General features: G+C 35.0%; 2 protein-coding genes across 2 annotated transcripts; one reads left to right on the top strand and one right to left on the bottom strand.

Moving 5' to 3' along the window:
* Window positions 1–1,707: 1,707 nt before the first annotated feature.
* Window positions 1,708–6,386, top strand: LOC118267184 (uncharacterized). Its single transcript, XM_035581012.2, has 3 exons — window positions 1,708–2,052; window positions 3,104–3,250; window positions 3,824–6,386. Exons 1-3 carry the CDS (start codon window positions 1,903–1,905, stop codon window positions 3,977–3,979), a joined length of 453 nt encoding a protein of 150 aa, XP_035436905.2. The 5' UTR covers window positions 1,708–1,902; the 3' UTR covers window positions 3,980–6,386.
* LOC118267186 (sugar transporter SWEET1) lies at window positions 4,630–17,595 on the bottom strand. Its single transcript, XM_035581014.2, has 5 exons — window positions 17,425–17,595; window positions 10,942–11,123; window positions 10,347–10,626; window positions 6,959–7,078; window positions 4,630–6,386 (listed from the first exon to the last, which is right to left on the bottom strand). The coding sequence occupies exons 2-5, from the start codon at window positions 11,112–11,114 to the stop codon at window positions 6,270–6,272; spliced, it is 690 nt and encodes a 229-aa protein (XP_035436907.1). The 5' UTR covers window positions 11,115–11,123; window positions 17,425–17,595; the 3' UTR covers window positions 4,630–6,269.
* Between the last annotated feature and the right edge of the window lie 530 nt (window positions 17,596–18,125).

Below are 18,125 nucleotides of genomic sequence, written 5' to 3'. Positions count from 1 at the left end.
CTAGCTTTTATCCGCGACTTCGTCCGAGTGGATTAATAAATTTCGGCAGCATTTGGGATTTTAACTTATTGCCTTCTCTAAGATCTGTATCAAACATCAGAATCGATTCAGTAGGAAGTTTTCTTTACCGTGACAACAAAACAGACATAGGTACTACATCCGTCGATACAAATAGTTATCGTTCGATGAGGAGGATTATGGGGGGCAGTAGACGTCTTCCGGCTGTTTTCTGTATGGTGAACCACCCACACCCACGACCAACAGTGCCGGTGTAAGGGCCACTGATACCCCGGGCGAAAATATTGTGGCGCCCACTCACACGCACACAGAGGGAAGCAATATCAAGTGTTAGTTTTTTGCGGATCCCATCGGCGGCGGCATCGGCGCCCCCATGAATTTGTCGCCCTGGGCCATCGCCCCATCACGTCCGTTTTCGGGTGTTAAGCAAATTGTTATGACGAATTCCAGCTAAATGTGTTGCGCAGCGCTAACGGGTGGTTCAAGCTGATTTCGACATTCGACAAACTTATATATGCGGTTGGTTCAGTAATCGTGTCTAGAGATCGAGCATTTTCGGCATAAAAAGTACGCAGTAGGTACAATACTGGGGTCTTTGACTGGCCCAGGCTATTAAAATATAATTATACCAAGTTTCATTGTAATCGGACATGTAGCTTTATCGTGATGCGTGAACATATAGACAGAAACACTAACAATAGATTTTTAGCTCCGTGAGGTTCATAGTAAAAAAAATATAGGAATAAAATAAGGGGAAATCATTGGTGGCAAAACGGAGTTTGCCGGGTTTGCTAGTTCCATTATAAATGAATATGGATTGGTACCCTGTCCACTCACACCGAGCCTAGAACTGTCTAGGTCTTTTTTTACCCTAAGTTGGGAGTTCCTCATGGAGCCCTCGCTTCGCCTCGCCTGGGGGGACGAAAGGGGCTGTCAGACAGGGGCTTTAGTCTGCTATTACAATTGTGTCAGAATGGTCGATCATTGAGCAGTGCGAGAGGGACGCAGCTATGTAGGTTGTATAGCTCTGTTCCTCTTGCACTGCTCAATGATCGACCATTCTGACACAATTGTAATAGCAGACTAAGGCCCCAGAACAGTCTAGATCTAGTCTAGAACGATGCCATATAATTTTGTCCATAACTACCCATATCTATTTACCGAAAACAAATTTAAATAATTACCTACCTGCATACGCATAGTAATTTGTATTTAATTTTGTAGATATTTATCAATATACGGTATCTTATCGTTAAATCCGATCATATTTTGGAAAAAACGTTAAATATATCGTTTTATATTATTAGGTAGTCTAACTAAACTAAACTGGAACTGGAACTGTTCCGAATGTAGATGTTACAGGTAACTTAGCTGTTCCTATCATCAGCTGCGTTAGAATCATGTTACGGCCTCTCCCTACATCATTTCTGATGATAATAATTGTCCATGTCATCGAAGTAAGTACCTACTTTGCTGTAATTATGCAATTCAAAGTCAAAGCATTTATTTCAACTAGACTACAGAAGGCACTTTGGAAACTTCAAAAATAAAATAGTATATCCGTCACGTGAATGTAGGAGATGGATGGTCGTGGTCGTTCGAACATGTACCTACTTATGGTAAAGCGAATTGTTACACATTTAATTTGTAAATTACAATGTTAAGTGTTAATCTTAGACACGCGTAAGAAGAATACGATGGTATTGCCATCTGGCATTGCCAGGCGACTTGAGCATTGTCACCAAAAATTTTGCATTGCTGCCAGTCACTCGGCCTTTAATACATTTATCCCGAAATCCTCAAACTTAAAAGAAATTAACTTTAATCCAACATATTCAATCATTTAGGCAAAAAAACTTTAGCGATATCCTTGCTTTACAGAGCATGGAAGTGATTCCTGAAAGAGCAAACGTCACGTTCGCGAACCCTCGGTATACGAACCTGACGATAAACATCCGGCGGTACAGCCGGCGGTCCCGCTACTACATCAACTTGATGGGCACCACCAGCCACATGTGGAACAACAACATTACGGTTTGGAACACCTCTGTTGGTTAATAACTTCTTAAAGCCTTTACCACTGAGTACGAAGGGAACCATTTTTTTTTTTATATATTTTTTTTTTCTTTAAAAAAACGTTGCCCCACTCTAGGATTTTCTCCTGTGTCGTGGGTGCGTTTACAAACATACAAGTTCACATACACATGACACCCAGACCCGAAACAACAATTTGTGGATCACACAAAGAGTTGCTCCGTGCGGGAATTGAACCCGCTACCCGTTGCACGGCAGCCAGTTGCCCAGCCACCGAGCCAACCGTGCAGCCAAGTTACGGTGAACGTGCTGGGGAATTGCACAACTTCAAATTCCTCCTAGTCCTTACCATCATCGAACCACAAGACAATCGGCGAAGCGCATCCGCTTCATGGTAGATACGTACCGTATAGGTATGGTCGTACTTATAAGTAGAAATACAATAGGTACCTGTTATTTTGGACTTTGAAAAATATATATAAATCTTTGGATTGAGATCAGTATTTAACATTACCTACTTTATAGATTTTTTGTCAATCGATCCGTGAGTTAATAATTTCAGTCATTGGGTTTCAGGTAGCATGATTACTGTCCTTTTCAAATCCCACCCAAAACATAAATGTGAAAGGATGCCAAGTTCGATAATATTGGAATGCTTCGCCTATAAAAGAAGTGAGATCTAAATAAGTACCAAGTTCCATACACAGACCTCAGTTAAAAATGATATAACAAGTTGGCAAGTTTTCACACACTTTGTTATAAACCTACTAAACGCAATGAGTCAAGTATATAAATTTTCTGTTAAAACTTGCCAAGTTATATCATTTTTAACTGAGGTCTGTGTATGGAACTTGGTACTTATTTAGATCTCACTTCTTTTATAGGCGAAGCATTCCAATATTATCGAACTCACATCGAACAAAAAATCTAAAAAGTAGCTAATTATAGATTTTTTGTCAATCGATCCGTGAGTTAATAATTTCAGTCATTGGGTTTCAGGTAGCATGATTACTGTCCTTTTCAAATACTAACTGTTTTCGTATGCTAGCAGGTGGATATAGTGATCAACCAGTACCTGCACAATGAGTACCGGCCCTCCTTCATCACGCACCACTACAAGTTCTGCGACCTGGTGAATAAGGATCAATTTATCGGTGGCGCCATCAAGAACGCTGGCGTGGTGTGTCCCTTGCCTGCTGTGAGTCTGTTTATAACACAAATAGAGTAGGTGATAGAGAAAGTACCTATAATATCACATAGTGTAGCTGTTTGTTGTTCCTTTTTTAATAAAATAAAATAATATGCGCAATACAAGAGACAAATACAACAATACTCAATGGGTATTTACTTATAATATAACCGACAAACACACACAGGACTTTAGATCCTATTATTTTTCTATTTCTGTTTCTTGATCAACCTACTTGTTTTATTATATTACTATGGCCTTATATTTTCTAAAATAAAAGTATCCCAAGTAACTCCTTAGTACATTAGCTACAATGTCAATAAAAGTACCGTCAAAGTCGGTTCAGCCATTTCAGAGATTAGCCGGACCAAACAGACAGACACAAAAATTAGTATGTTTATTCATATACCAAGAGAGGCCTATGCCCAGCTGTGGACGAGAACAGGCTGATGATGATGATGATGATTCATATGCACATAGTAAGAAGCGATTATACCGATATTACGAACAGACATTCCAGTTTTAATTATTAGTCTAGATAGAGGCATATTGGTTAATGTTCTATATGTATGTACATTCCAGGGCTACCACGCTGTAATGAACATCACGGCGCCGACGGAACACTTCCCCAACGTGTTTCCCTTCCAGAAGGGCCGCCTCGACTTCGTCGTGTCACTCACGAACACATACGAAGCCATTTTAAAGCTCTACGTCGAAGTCACTTTCAAACAGAAATGATATTTTGAGATTCTAGATCTAGAGTAAAATATTATTTATGTTTATTAAAAGATAGTATTTAAGTCCACATAGTATTTAAGTGTAGGAGAGTCTTGCTTTGGCCGGCTTGACTGGAGTGATACCTTCACAGAAAACCGACGTGAAACAAAGCTTGCGTGAGTGAGGTTACCGTAGGCCCAATCACTCTTCCCAAACCCCGATTCCCCAATAACCCTTAAATTCCTAACCCCCAAAAGGCGGGCAACGCACTTGAAACGCCTCTCGTGTTTCAAGTGTCCATGGGCGGCGGCAATTGCTTACCATCAGGAGATCCGTATGCTGGTTAAAATGATTTTGAATTTTAAAAAGTTTGTTTATTACAATGTAACAGAAACGTCAATGAATTGACAAAAAGCTTTTGAAACACGTATGAAAGTGTGTGTGTGTGTGTGGTGTACGTACTTATTATACTCATTGGTCAAACATTACTGATTTTTTTATATGCCAGTGTATCATTTGGCTACAAAAGTAGAAGTACGCTTGCATCAGGGAAGTGTGTAAGACTCTTACTGACTAAAAATCACAACAATTATGATCTTTCCCAGCAACTATTACTATTGTAACATGATATTGTTATAGTAAAGCGATAAGAAATAAAACATTAAACAAAATTAATACAAAATTACTTTATTTTAATTCACAATCTCACATGTTTGATATCACAATATTGGGATGATTTTACAAACCATTTGTTTAATTGCTAAGCAAACGTGCGCGACATTTTAATACGATGTTCTATTACATTAAACAGGTTATACTATCATTGAAGGTTAAACTTGTATTTACAAAGGTACATGCCATTCATTATCAACAAGAAATGCAAATAACCACACAAAAATAAATTTTATTGCTCTAAAAATAAAGTTCATTTCAGAATAATTACGATAAAAATACTCGTTTTGTTGGAGTAAATAGATAAATGGATACAAATATATTGCTTTAGATATAAAATGTAGTTATTTTAATTAGAATCCAAGACACTCTGATGGAATGTAATGAACATGAATGAAATATATTGAAAACTATGAAGTAACGAACATCTGTCTTGTATAAACTAAAGAAAAATATGTTAAACACTTTCAATCAAATTGAAATAAGTGTTAAAATCTCAATAACGCAATAATTCAATATGTAACATCAATAAAGTAACAATAAATGAAAAATTTAAAAGGAAAATCTATTTAGTAATAAGAAACTCGCGATTTAATTTATAAAATTCATAACAGGTTATTTTATAACAAAATTATGAAGTGAACAAAAGTTACAATTGTCATTTTGCACAACGAATTCATGGAAAACATTATATAAAGAAATCTGACATTATTATAAACTAGAACATGTACAGATGCACATCAACATATACCATTACTTTAATACATTTTCGACTCTATAACAAAGCAATACAGTTGAAAATGTATTAAAGAAAATTCACACATATATTGCTTGAACAATCAGATACTAATGAAATAAAATCTCAGATAGCTGATAAGTAAATAACATATTATATTACAAATTATAATGCATTCATGTGGCTATGAGTTATTTTTACAAAACGTATACAAAATTGTTCTATACTTAAAACTAAATATGGTCGAGTTTTCCTTAGCTGTACTTTTGCATTGTGCAGGTAAACAATATATATTTACCTTGGTGTTCACAGATGCAGACAAATTACAATGTTACGTAATGAAATATGATCATCAATGTAATCGTGATTTTATTATAATTATCATGAGACCTACGTCCGAATACTGAAATGGTATTCAATTTTAAGTTCTCCTAAAATATCGTGCTATCTCTGTCATTTTATAAAGAGTTGATAGTGACAGAACTAGTCTTGAGAGCGTCTTAAAAATCAGTAGCGTTTGAGTATTTGGCAGATTAACTAAAAATCAGTAGGGTGCGCGACGTCGCCGTGTCTGCGCACGCTGCTCATGATGAAGAGTCCCTCTGTGACTCGAAACTAGTAGAACTTTTCTCCACTAATAATACGAGAGTAAACCGTGATTTTTAGTTAATGTAATCATTATCGAAATGAATGGAAGACTAGTTAAGATTTTTATTTAATTATTATTAATTTAGAGCACCTTTATAAAGAGCTCCAAATCACAATCTGATCTTTTATAGTAATAAACCGTTTTACGGTTTAAAACAATATTATAATTGCAAAAGCACAGTTATGGATAACCCGGCCAAATTACATACCTACATCCTAAGGAGGCAACGTTGTGGTTCGTCCTAACTATTCGATTTAGTCGGCTTTCTTTGCCTTTGGCTTCTTTTCTTTGCTTGGCTTCGGCTTCGAAGGATAGATCACGAACAACGCCAGTTGAGATCCACACAATACTACTGCGACTAGATTTTGTATCTGAAATTATAGACAGAAAATATATGTATGACATCAGAAGAGCTTCATTAGAATGTAACTTAAAGGTCCTAAATTTAAACTTTCTGTCACACAAAATGCTAATTTCGGTATGTCGGATTGTTGCTCGCAATTAGCAGGCTTATTTCGGGCATACTTGCGAATCGACAGGCGTTCGTTTTTTAAACATTTTGGAGCATGCTCAATAGAATGCCTTTTAGCGTGCTATTTTAGAGCATATGCAACAGTATACTTTATCTATCACTTTTAACAGTAGATGGTAGAAAAGTAAAAATGGAGTAGACCGACCAATGAAAATATGGATTAAACAATATTAAAGAAAAAGGCGTTGTGATAGGTTGACATCTGATATAAGACTTCGTGACGACGACGTTAAAGATAATAAACCCTATATTTCGGAAACCCCCATTATAACGCTTTGGAACACACGTAATAGGCGTTGCACTGTGAGACTAGGGCCTAAAACTAGTCTAGAAGATTCGATAGTGTCCATATTCCCCTACACTTTCTCCAGAAAAAGCCCTTTCTTCAAAGAAAGTTGTCATGATACTCACGAGTAGGAACTTGTTCCTGAGAATGATGCCGTACAGCAGCCACATGAAGGTGACGATGGAGCCCGACAGGATGATGGGGAACGGCATGCCCTCCGTGCTCTTGTTCTTGATTATTTCTCTCTGTAACACAGTACATAAATCATTAGGTTATCATTATCATTCTGAGTTTGTTTCGGCATTTCTTCTCAGAGTTTTCCGTAAGGAAATGCCGGCCTCATCTAGTTATTTATGAGATTGACGTGTAAAAGAGTTACATTGTAACCTATTATCATTATCATCAAATATATTTTAAATACGCTCAAGATTTTTTACGTGGAACATTTTTATCAAGTTCTAGCACGATTGCTGATTAAATATTATGATGTCTATAAACAAGGGAAGAAAAATGAGTGAAGTACAACAAAAAGCTTTTAAATTACAATACTTTATGCTAACAAGTTGCCTAAATGACATAGTTGCATGCCTACATTTGAAGGTCTCTAGGCACTTAGCTAACAATACAATCGTTACAAATACTTGCTTGATACTTCTATCTAAAATCTAATAATAATAATTTTATTATATTCTTTATAAGTTTACATCAAATCACATTGCAAACGTGACATAAAGCGAATGAGGTCAAGTCAAGTACCTACCGAGGTCATTGACTTATGTTACATTTTATATCTATTTTATTTTATGGTAATTAGTCATTAAGCACGTACTGATAATATAATCGAACGACGTAACTGAACTGAAAAGTAACTAGGTAGTCTCGGTACTATAGATAACTAGAAATCAGCAACACTTTTTGGAAATTACTTCGTTAAAATCTCCTGTGTTGTCAGGCCTTGGTACGAGTTTGTTTTACGTTTAATAAGATCGAAGCGAAACCTCGTACGCACTCTGATTGGCCGGCTCCAATTAACCCACCAATTAAAGCGCCGAACGCGGTCTCATTGATCGCAATATAACTGTGCTTTACTATTTAGAAACTATCAGTCGGAGTCTAGAAAATCTCAACCTCTACTTAAACCTTCGGAAACATTACTTCCCGATGGGTTGCGAGTTACGACTATCAAGTTGCAATGTTATGTATGCGAATGTAGGATGCTAAAAGCAAGGATCCTAAAAATGCACACAATTTGATATGATGATAATGCACACTATTTGATAGTAAAAAATATCTAACTACTAATAACTATAAATATCATCATCTATGTATGTATTAACGTATGACCGATGTATCTACGTGCGCTGTACCACATCCAAAGTACAGCTCGCATTGGGGACATGAACAATATATTTACGAGCATAATATTTTATGAGAGTTTATATCTCGGCCATTGTGTCTCACCTCATGATTGTGATACAATAGTAAACTGAATAATGATTGTGATAGATATGTATACAACGTTTGTGGTTTTGTTCTCAGGCAGCTATTTATAGTAATAATATTTCTTCTAGCTTCCGCCAGTGTCCAGTATCAAGTTAAAGAGTAAAGTGTTATTCTAGACTAGCCGATGATTGCGGCTTCACTTACGTGGATTACGGGTTTTGTAACAAATAGAAGTAGCCTAAGTTACTCCTTAGTACACCAGGTACCTACAAATAAAAGTCCCGACGAAATTGATCCAACCATTTCATAAATTAGCCAGAACAAACAGACAGACAAAAATTGAAAAAAAAATATGTTATTTTGGTGTATGTTCAGTTGATATACATGTAGTAAAAACTAATTATTTTAATATTACAAACAGACACACCAATTGTTGTGTATAAATAATCTACGTTGTCTATGATATCATGTTAGAATCATTCAGTAGTGTCGTATTAAATAGTACTCTACATTCAAACTTTCGGATTAATAATACTACTAGAATTAATTAGAAAGTTAGACTCGTTATCACATAATACAATAAGTACTTAATTTTATGTGCATATTTAAGACTCAATACGATAACTAATCTAGTTATGGCATGGCCTTCATACAAATCCAAATGCTGTGTAAATAGAAACTACACAATATATTGTGTAAAAAGATGAATTATTGAATTGAATGTTTGTTTCTAGATGTTGATTTTTTACTCAAACTTCATGTCTCAATGTCGCGTCACTGCGTATGTATGTAGTTCAAGCATTTAGGACTCCGGGGTCACTTGAAACTATTCGAACAATTCCCAAATTTAATGTAGTTCGATGGTTATTACAAAAATGCATTATCGTACGTAGAATAATTACTCACTCCACTATTAGCGGAACCGACGATAAATACTCACGCGACATTTAAAACTAAGACCCTGAAGTATCTGTAATTACAGATATGAGATAACACAATTATAAACTGTGTTATATACACGTGATAACGTTAATGATAGTTGCGTAACGAAAATATAATAGTATGGGATACTAATGTGTTAGGCTAAAATCATTTTAAGTAAAGAAATTTCGATTTCCTACCAGTGGGATGCGGACTGAGGAAATTGGAAGCTTGACATACTGTACCTACTGACTAATATATCACACTTGTTTGTTTGGATGGTTGTCCGTCAATCACGCTGAAACTACTGATGAGTTGACTTGGGTGATAGGATACTTTTATCTCACGGAAACGGGGGCGAAGCAGCTGGCTGAAGCTAGTTCTTAGTTCTACCCTCTCATTGTGCATCATCTCTTAACAATATCCCTTCTTACACAGTCCATTCATTCGTTCATCCTCTCATATAATTTGAATAATTATATGGCAACGTGTACAGTACAATAGAAAAGTTTAAAGATAAAGAGTAAATGAGGCATTCATTGTTTACAGTCAGTTAATTAGTTGCCTGATGTATATCAATACTAGCTCACATCTATGTACAAACGTAGCTCGAACAACGTTCATAGTAATTGGTTATGAGTGATCCAACTTGACTTCATTCATTTTTGCGAATTTACACTACCACTTTAGCCAATCGCAGACCGATTTTATGGTTTATCAACTTTACTTTTTTTAAGATTCAATGAAATAATCATGATTGGTGTTTGTAATGTTAACAGTTACTGTAAAGGATATAATATTATCGTTCAATTGTTCAAGTAACGGTGAGAGATGAGCTCGCATTACTTTTGTCTAAATTATACATTCACAATTAAAATCAGCATATACAGCTGTCGTTGAAAGGTGATGATACTAAATCTATCACAATCAAAAACAGCATCTTCAGCTGCCGTTAATAAGTGAATGATCTACTAAATCAATTCGAGACTCATCATAACGAAGAGCAAATAAAGTTATGGGTCCAGTTGATTTGACTACTAGTCCCAAAATTAGACAACAATTCAATAAGGTTATAGAGGATCTTCTTAAATACAAAGGAAGTACGGACAGCACTACAGCAGTGATATAATAAAAGTTAAAAGAACTTACCAATCCGAACAAGGGCGACGCGATCAAATAGAACATGAATGCAGTGATGATAGTTCCGAATCTGTTCTCAACCAACTTAGGATCTTCCATTTCGGCGTACGCGATGAGGCCGGCGGAGAAGGCGCCTGCGAGGCCAAGCTGGGCCCAAACCTTCATCTTCTCTTGAGTATAATTGAAGTAAACCAAGCAATAGATGATATTCAAGGCCAAACCGAACAAGTTCACTTGGATCATCTTGTCGTCGCGAAGTATGTAACCGAACTTCAAGTTAAGGACGCTCCTGTGGGTAAGAAATACGTTTTGGTCATTATGTGTAATGTCGTTTCAGTAACCAGATAGTTTATTTAACTGTTTATTATGGAAATTGAGAGAACATGGCATGTTATTTGCATATTGGAATGCATAATGCTATGGCAACAACATAAACTATTTTAGCGGGTGGTGGTGTATTATGATCTGAGGTGTAGACTCAATGCAACACCGTTGACGACTGTTCATTTATTGTACTGTACAACGACAGATATACCGTTACGCTATAAACTGCTCACTACAAAAATTGCCCTTTCATCTCAAGGTCAATCGGTTAGCTACTTACATAACGACACCTCCAAGGAAGGGCATGATCCCGATGCCCCTGGTGTTGCCCTGCTTGTAGATGTCCCAGCAGATGAAGGAGCCGGAGAACATCTGGCCGACGGTCACGATGGCCGCGATGCTGCCCACGAGCTCCTTGTACGGCTGCAGCACGTCGGCTAGTACGTCCAACATGATGATGCTCTGGAACAAAAGTAATATACATATTAAAGATACATTTTCCACCAGAAATAGAGGCTGGAAGGACAAAGTCTGATGTCCTCATAAGGAGGGTTTTTCAACCATGTTAAGGACTGGTTCATATCCTAAACCATGATGTATTACGGAGAAAAAGAGTTTATGTTTCTTATTATACCACATATTTTGTCAAAGAAATGATGAGGATACCATAAATATAATCGAAATCAAGAACAATCGTATAGTCCTGACAAAACATGATTTGAATAACTTCGATAATATAGGCGTAGCATGGTCTTGTTACCCAACGTATTGTTCTTATTAATGTCATAATCATTACATCATAACATTTTATTGGTACCAATGATCGAGTTCAAAGTCCTACTCTACTGTAGTCTACTGTAGTCAACGACGCAAATCTATACTTTTGTAGCAAATGGGCCATTGTATTTAATTATAGAGATGAATTTCGTACGCTCATTGTATGATAATAGGCCCTACCTATTCAAGCTTCAAATACGCCATATGAACTATAAGTACCTATTCTAATATAGGCCAAGCCAAGCCCTTCAGAGGAAAATAGTCCTTACCATATACTACGTAAGAGGTACTTCAATGATAGTCTTAGTTAAATAATTACGTACGTCTACAATGCGGTACTTATTCTCAGAAACAATCAGACACCGTCAAGTAAATTACACGTTAGTGCGGCTACCGACTCTATTGGCAAACTGCGCACGCTCCTGTTCAATTCGACAATTTATGGCTGTCTCATTGTGGTAAAGAAACTAATAAAGCTTCAAGCAAGAATAATGGTTCCATGGATGAGATACGAACTTACAAATGTACAGTACCCGTAATACTAGTTTGCTTTACGTTTAAGTAATCAAGTTCGTCGCTCTGATTGGCCGGCTTGAATAAACCAACCAATCAGAGCGCCGAACGCGCTCTCGTTTCGATTACATTACCTTTATTTTGATTTAAACGTAAAACATACTCATAGTAAAGTACAAAACACCTTCAGAAAAATGTGTATGTTATACAAAATACTTGGATTATGTCTAAACTTGTATTGAAAGTAACAACAAGGTTACCGACAGAACTTTTTGCGGCTAGTCAAAACTAACAAACAGTAGACAGCTGCATATTGTATTCCGTTTCATAAAGTTATTTCTGCAAAAGCCGAGGCATCTTCAGGTTTTCCCAATCCAACAAAACTGAGCTACATCTCGCTGAAGCTCAGTTTTATTATTTTTCTATTTATCTTTGCAGCACATGAGTGCAGTGCAGTACGTCTGTTGTCTGTTGCTAACCAATTTAATTTAACTCTGATCTCAATACAATTTGCACTTTGCTCACCAGTATTTAGACTCGTTAGTTCTTTACTATTTTTTTAGAGTTATATGTTTATGTATGTACATGTTAATTTTGATAGAACGGAACAGCAAGTCATCGCACTCATTACAATACTGACGTCATACGTTCATTGCGAATTTTAAAGTCGACTTACAAGAACGAAGTCGAAATTTCGTCAGACAGTATTCGTTCATAGTCTGACTATATTGCAATACGATTACCCAATGACTGGACAATATTTACTGACGTTATCATATTAGATATAAGTTAATGTTATCTATATTAAATCCACGAGGGTTTTGATTTCTAGTTGAGACAGACCCTGTTGATCGATCGATACGACTATTAGTAATCCAACCTGTGATTTCATCAGTTTACAGGGAATCCCACAATATTATTCTTTTCTAAATTAAATTCTATTTAGAAAATGTATCTACTTTTATTTTGGATGCAGATGGAAGCAACGTGGCTACGTAAAAAAATCCAATAACTATTAGGTGAAGGTGAATATTTACCAATGTACCAAACAAACTTGGGTTCAGAATAGTTTATTCGAAAATGAAAGATGCATATTATACCACTTGATAACTACTGACAGCAACAATTACCTATTAATACTCTTTAAGGCTTTGAAATTTGGACTTTGGGTGGACCCCACGTCCGTGACCCGTCGTCATCTAAATAGTTCGCAAACAGCAAACAGGCTGAATAACAAACAATCACTACACTGGTTACATGCAATATTGTAACAAATTACTTCTCAATTGGTCGAGCGTCATGCGCACACCCACCGGTAGCCGTGACGTCACCAACTATCACAGCCAATTGATTCATTTGAGACTGTTAAGTGAAGGCGATTCAATTGCAGCCTAAACGAATGTTGAGGAAATAGTTTGCGACTTATTTTTGCATTGGTTAGGTGCCTACGTGATTTTGTTTATGTACACATGACGTGGTGTTGTCAGATACATACACGTCATGTAGCGGTCACGTAGCGCAGACTTTGCAAAATCAAATGTTTTTGCTAATACAGGTACTACATAAAACTTGATTTGATAAAATGTAGAATTTTAATTAATGCCTAGTCGTTTAGGACTATTTTTCACCAAAAAATAAGAGTAATCTTCGCTCAAACGAAAACATTTTTTGGTAAAACAGAAACAAAGGTCACGGCGCGAATTTTCTAACGTGTTTCAAGGTTACATTACAGCTTCACGTTTTTTTATAATAAACGCTTAATTAACATTTTGTCATTGATACTGACACAACAAAAATGGAAAGCTAGACGAAGCAGGAATAAGGAGTTCGATCCCTATGTGATGTATGCTATTATGAAATGATAATAACACCTTCATTCCCACGCATAATTATCCTGGACTTAAGTTTCTGACTGATCCTTATCCGTATCCATATAATTACTAACGGATACATTATCCATAGTAATTAACTATATCCTATTCTTTATCTCAGCCACGGTACTAATCCTCGTCATTAATAGCCTTTCTATACTGAGATTACAGAGTTATCTGAACTGGAATTCCAAGGTCATTGTAGAGGCATTGTGTTGTCAGTTGCTTAGTCCTAAGCCGACTTCGTTGACCGAGCATGAAACTCTCTTTAGTGAGAGTTCTCGGTCTTCTCTCTACGAATATAACTATAGTACTTCTTCCATACGCTTTGAACTGAGCAGCTTCAACTGCTGTACTGACTAAAGGTCCATTTTGTATATGGCTCACTCATTTGCAGTAAGTAATATATAAATGCTCAGACAGCGAAAGTAAATTAACTTTTCTAACGTACATATTAAGAATTGCAATTGTTACAACTACAGTCGATTACCTAATATACGAACGAAAGCACTTTTTATGAAATTTTCAGGAATTTGGAATATTGCCCGGTAATTAGTACGTAGCAAGCCAACTAGGCTAACTATGTAATAGGTATATGACTTTGAAATCGTCATCATAATCTGTGGGTGGGTAAAAGATTTAATGAACATGGTCGTATGAAAATACGGCCTAATTAATTTCTATACATTGATTCTGTTAAAAAATTTATAGAAGTATATATTTATACAAAGCTGTATTAGATTAGCTTTGCATAGCTTATGACATTAGACAACAAGGCCCTGTGACCTTGAGAGAAAAAGTCCAAACACAATGTGAATTATAAAGGAGACCATTTTACATTGTTTTTACTTTTATTCTTTCATTATATTTTTTATCTCTATGTAGGTCAAAGTGAGCAAGTAAAAGTAGACCAAATAACTAAGGCTGAAGGTTCAATTTTCTATTGGTTACAAGCCTAACAGTAAAGTGAAAGGTTCACCTAATGGTAGAAGGTAGAACGAAATCATTTTAGCTATATAAATTAGTTTAGCCATCTAGGTTGTACGCCTAAATCACTTAGATAATAGTTGTGACGACTACCGAGGGCTTAGTACGAGTTTGTCTGACGTTTAACGACATCGAAACAAGAGTGCGTTCGGCAATCTGATTGGCCAGCGCGAATGAACCAATCAAATTTTCGTTCAACGTAAAGCAAACTGGTCCTACTAATGCTTGATTATGGACCCTCGGGAGGCTTGAAATTAGTCGAATAAGCTCATCGAATAATAACGTGTATAAATCAGACTCTCAATGTCAGACAGACAATTCATTAAGTAATTAATTTACCTGTTTTATCTCAAGATAGTTATAAAAAAATGATGCCAATTGCACATAAAAAATATAATAGATAATATAGTATTATAGTAAGTTTTTAATGACAAAGACCTATTAAGATATAAATAAATAAATAAATAAATAAAATAAATATAAATAGTCATAGTCCAATCTCAGAAAAGATTACAACATGGGCAATAATATGAGAGTGCTACAGATATAGATAGCTAATTATCTTATCTCTAAATGTTTCACCACATTATGTTAAATTATCTAATATTGTATACTACTCCTATGTGTTGCTGTTGAGGTGTCCTATAGTACATACAAGTAGGTGTATCGTCTACAAGTTGGTCTGTCTTATGTCTGAAAGAGCTTGTAAATGGAATTATTTATGCAGATATGTCATTTTGAGCAGATTTTTATGCTAAGTTCCTTTTTTACATATCTCTATAACAAAGTATATTAAAATTGATTCATAGTTTAGATGTGAAAGAGAAAAACACCATGCCATTCTCACATTGATGATACTTATATATTATGTTCTGCTGTTTTAACTTGCATTTATCACTTATTTGTAATTAGAGACCAGAGGTCAAATCTTCCAACAAGCATGAATTAAGATTAATATGTTGACAAGTAATCATTTAAGTTTGTATGCACAGTTTGTAACTAATTTGACTCTGCCAGTTTAAATTTCATCAGAGATCATTATTAGCCACCATTTTTTAAAGTACCATAAACAATGGATACTGTATAGTGAAGAAATTAGAAGACCTCTTCAAGTAATTAGAGTAATGGGCTTGGCGTTATTGTCCCTGGTAGCCACCCCCCAACCCAACCCAGATTATTAAAGAATAACTAACAAATGGGAATAAATAAAATTACTGAATGCTTGCTTGAAAAACAGCTGGTTAAATGAAATAATATAGCACTATTGCAGGTATATCTTATTTAATATTATGGTGTTATCCTACCCTGACCTACTAATAATACTTATAAGTTTGTACATTCAGACTTACTCTAAAAGAATGAAAATCACTGGAATAGAATTCATTTGGGAATAAAAAACTATGGAATAACTAAATAAAGTTATTTTAAAATAATAATAAATAAATATAGTCCTGCCTTTTATCCCCAAAGGAGAGATAACCAGCAGAGGTGCACATTATGGCTTGTAATACAACTGTTGTACACCCACTTTTTACAATTTATGTTAACCCAATGCAATAGGGTTGAGCCTATTGTCACATACAAGTAATCCTAGACTGCATACTACTACTGAGAAAATTTTCAAAAAACCGAAAGGCCCATCAATGCTTTGCCCAATCTAGGAAACAAATCATCAATCAAGAAATAATTGTTTCATTGTTTGCCCTGGTAAAGTGGATGAAGCTGTAGCTGGCAGAAGCTAAGAGAAGTCACTGTACCTATACATAATATTGTGTCTATCCAACTTTTGTTTACTTGATGTGAATGTCAAAGGACATCACATAATAAGACACATTTGACCTTAACTTTGACCTTAACCAATGTTTCAAAAATTTTTATATTCTTTTAGAGCAAATATTTTTTGTTTGCTGGTAGCTTGTTACATAGTTTATTACAAACAGGTTTGGATTTTTTTATAACAGGTAAGTAGACATTTGACTAACTTAATGTAAGCAGTGTAGGTATATTAATAAAATGTTATAAGAAGTAAATGTTTAAGTACAAGATATTAAAAAAAAAGTTACACAGAATGAAACTACCTCTCATATTTTGTTACAACTATAGTTTTTTTTTCATAAAAACATTGCATAATCTTTTTTTCATAAAAAACACTGTTCAATTGCTAAACAATAGAACTATAAATATCTCGATAAAAAAGATCAGGGAAATTAAAGCACTATTATAATATGATAGATTCCCATTTTGATTTATTTATGCATAATATTATTCAAATTTCATTTTAACTACGACATAATTATTAACGAAGTATTCACTAGTGGTGACTATCTTCAGACTTGTTAATATAATTAACCAGAATAATTTTCCGAATTAAAATATAAGCAAATAAAAGTACCTATTATGGATAAAAAGTTTGTCTTCCTTCAATGCAAATAAAAATCAAATTCTAAGTTACAACTTGTTTACCTAGTTTTCTGTATAATGCATTATGATTAGTCCTTGTAGAAGATCATATTACAGAAAGCGAACACCACAACAATAGATAATTACATTGTTATACGAGTATTACCTCAAATCATCACATAACCTAAAAAATAAGGAATGGTACGAGCACTTACTGTTTAAAATTTGAGGATAATTAAATCAAATATAACTTGTTTCACACGATAGATGGTTAAGAATAATCCACCACACTACCACTCACAGTGAATAAAATAGTAAACTGAACTCAAACGGAATCAAGTCTGAAGAATGACATTGGTTATTTGACAGCCGGGTAATCCGGTTATCAAAAATGACGTGGTGTTGACTTTGACTTTACTAATGTCACTGCTGTCAGGTATCACTCAGAATCATAGAGTTTAAGCTTTAGTTTATTCACAAGCTTCCTTCGTAAAATTAAGTTTAATTATTTTGTGTGGGAAAATAATTATTTATTTTTACTTTTTCTAGTTTGTTCTGTTCCTATAATAATAGGAATACGAATTAAAATTATAAATAAAATTTAACAATATTCAGCATTTCGGTATTCATTTCATGGTGGAAAGTGATAACTTGTTATCACTGATAAATCGTGCCCAGAGAACTTTGATAAATACATATAGATAATTTCTCCTATTAATTTTAAACATTTTGCACATTAAAATTGTTATTTTAGATATTTGGTCCAATAGGACCATAAACTTGAAAGTTTGAAACATTTATATTATCTAAAACCTTTTCTGTTAATTTGATAAAATTCGTAGTAAATCTACATTAAAGGCTGTCTAAATTTACTAGAAAAAATAATCATATATCAAATATTATATTACGCATACTC

The sequence above is a fragment of the Spodoptera frugiperda genome, chromosome 23 (genome assembly GCF_023101765.2).
Source record: "Spodoptera frugiperda isolate SF20-4 chromosome 23, AGI-APGP_CSIRO_Sfru_2.0, whole genome shotgun sequence".
In the NCBI taxonomy this organism is placed as follows: domain Eukaryota; kingdom Metazoa; phylum Arthropoda; class Insecta; order Lepidoptera; family Noctuidae; genus Spodoptera; species Spodoptera frugiperda.
This window is presented reverse-complemented; position numbering and strand designations above follow the sequence as displayed.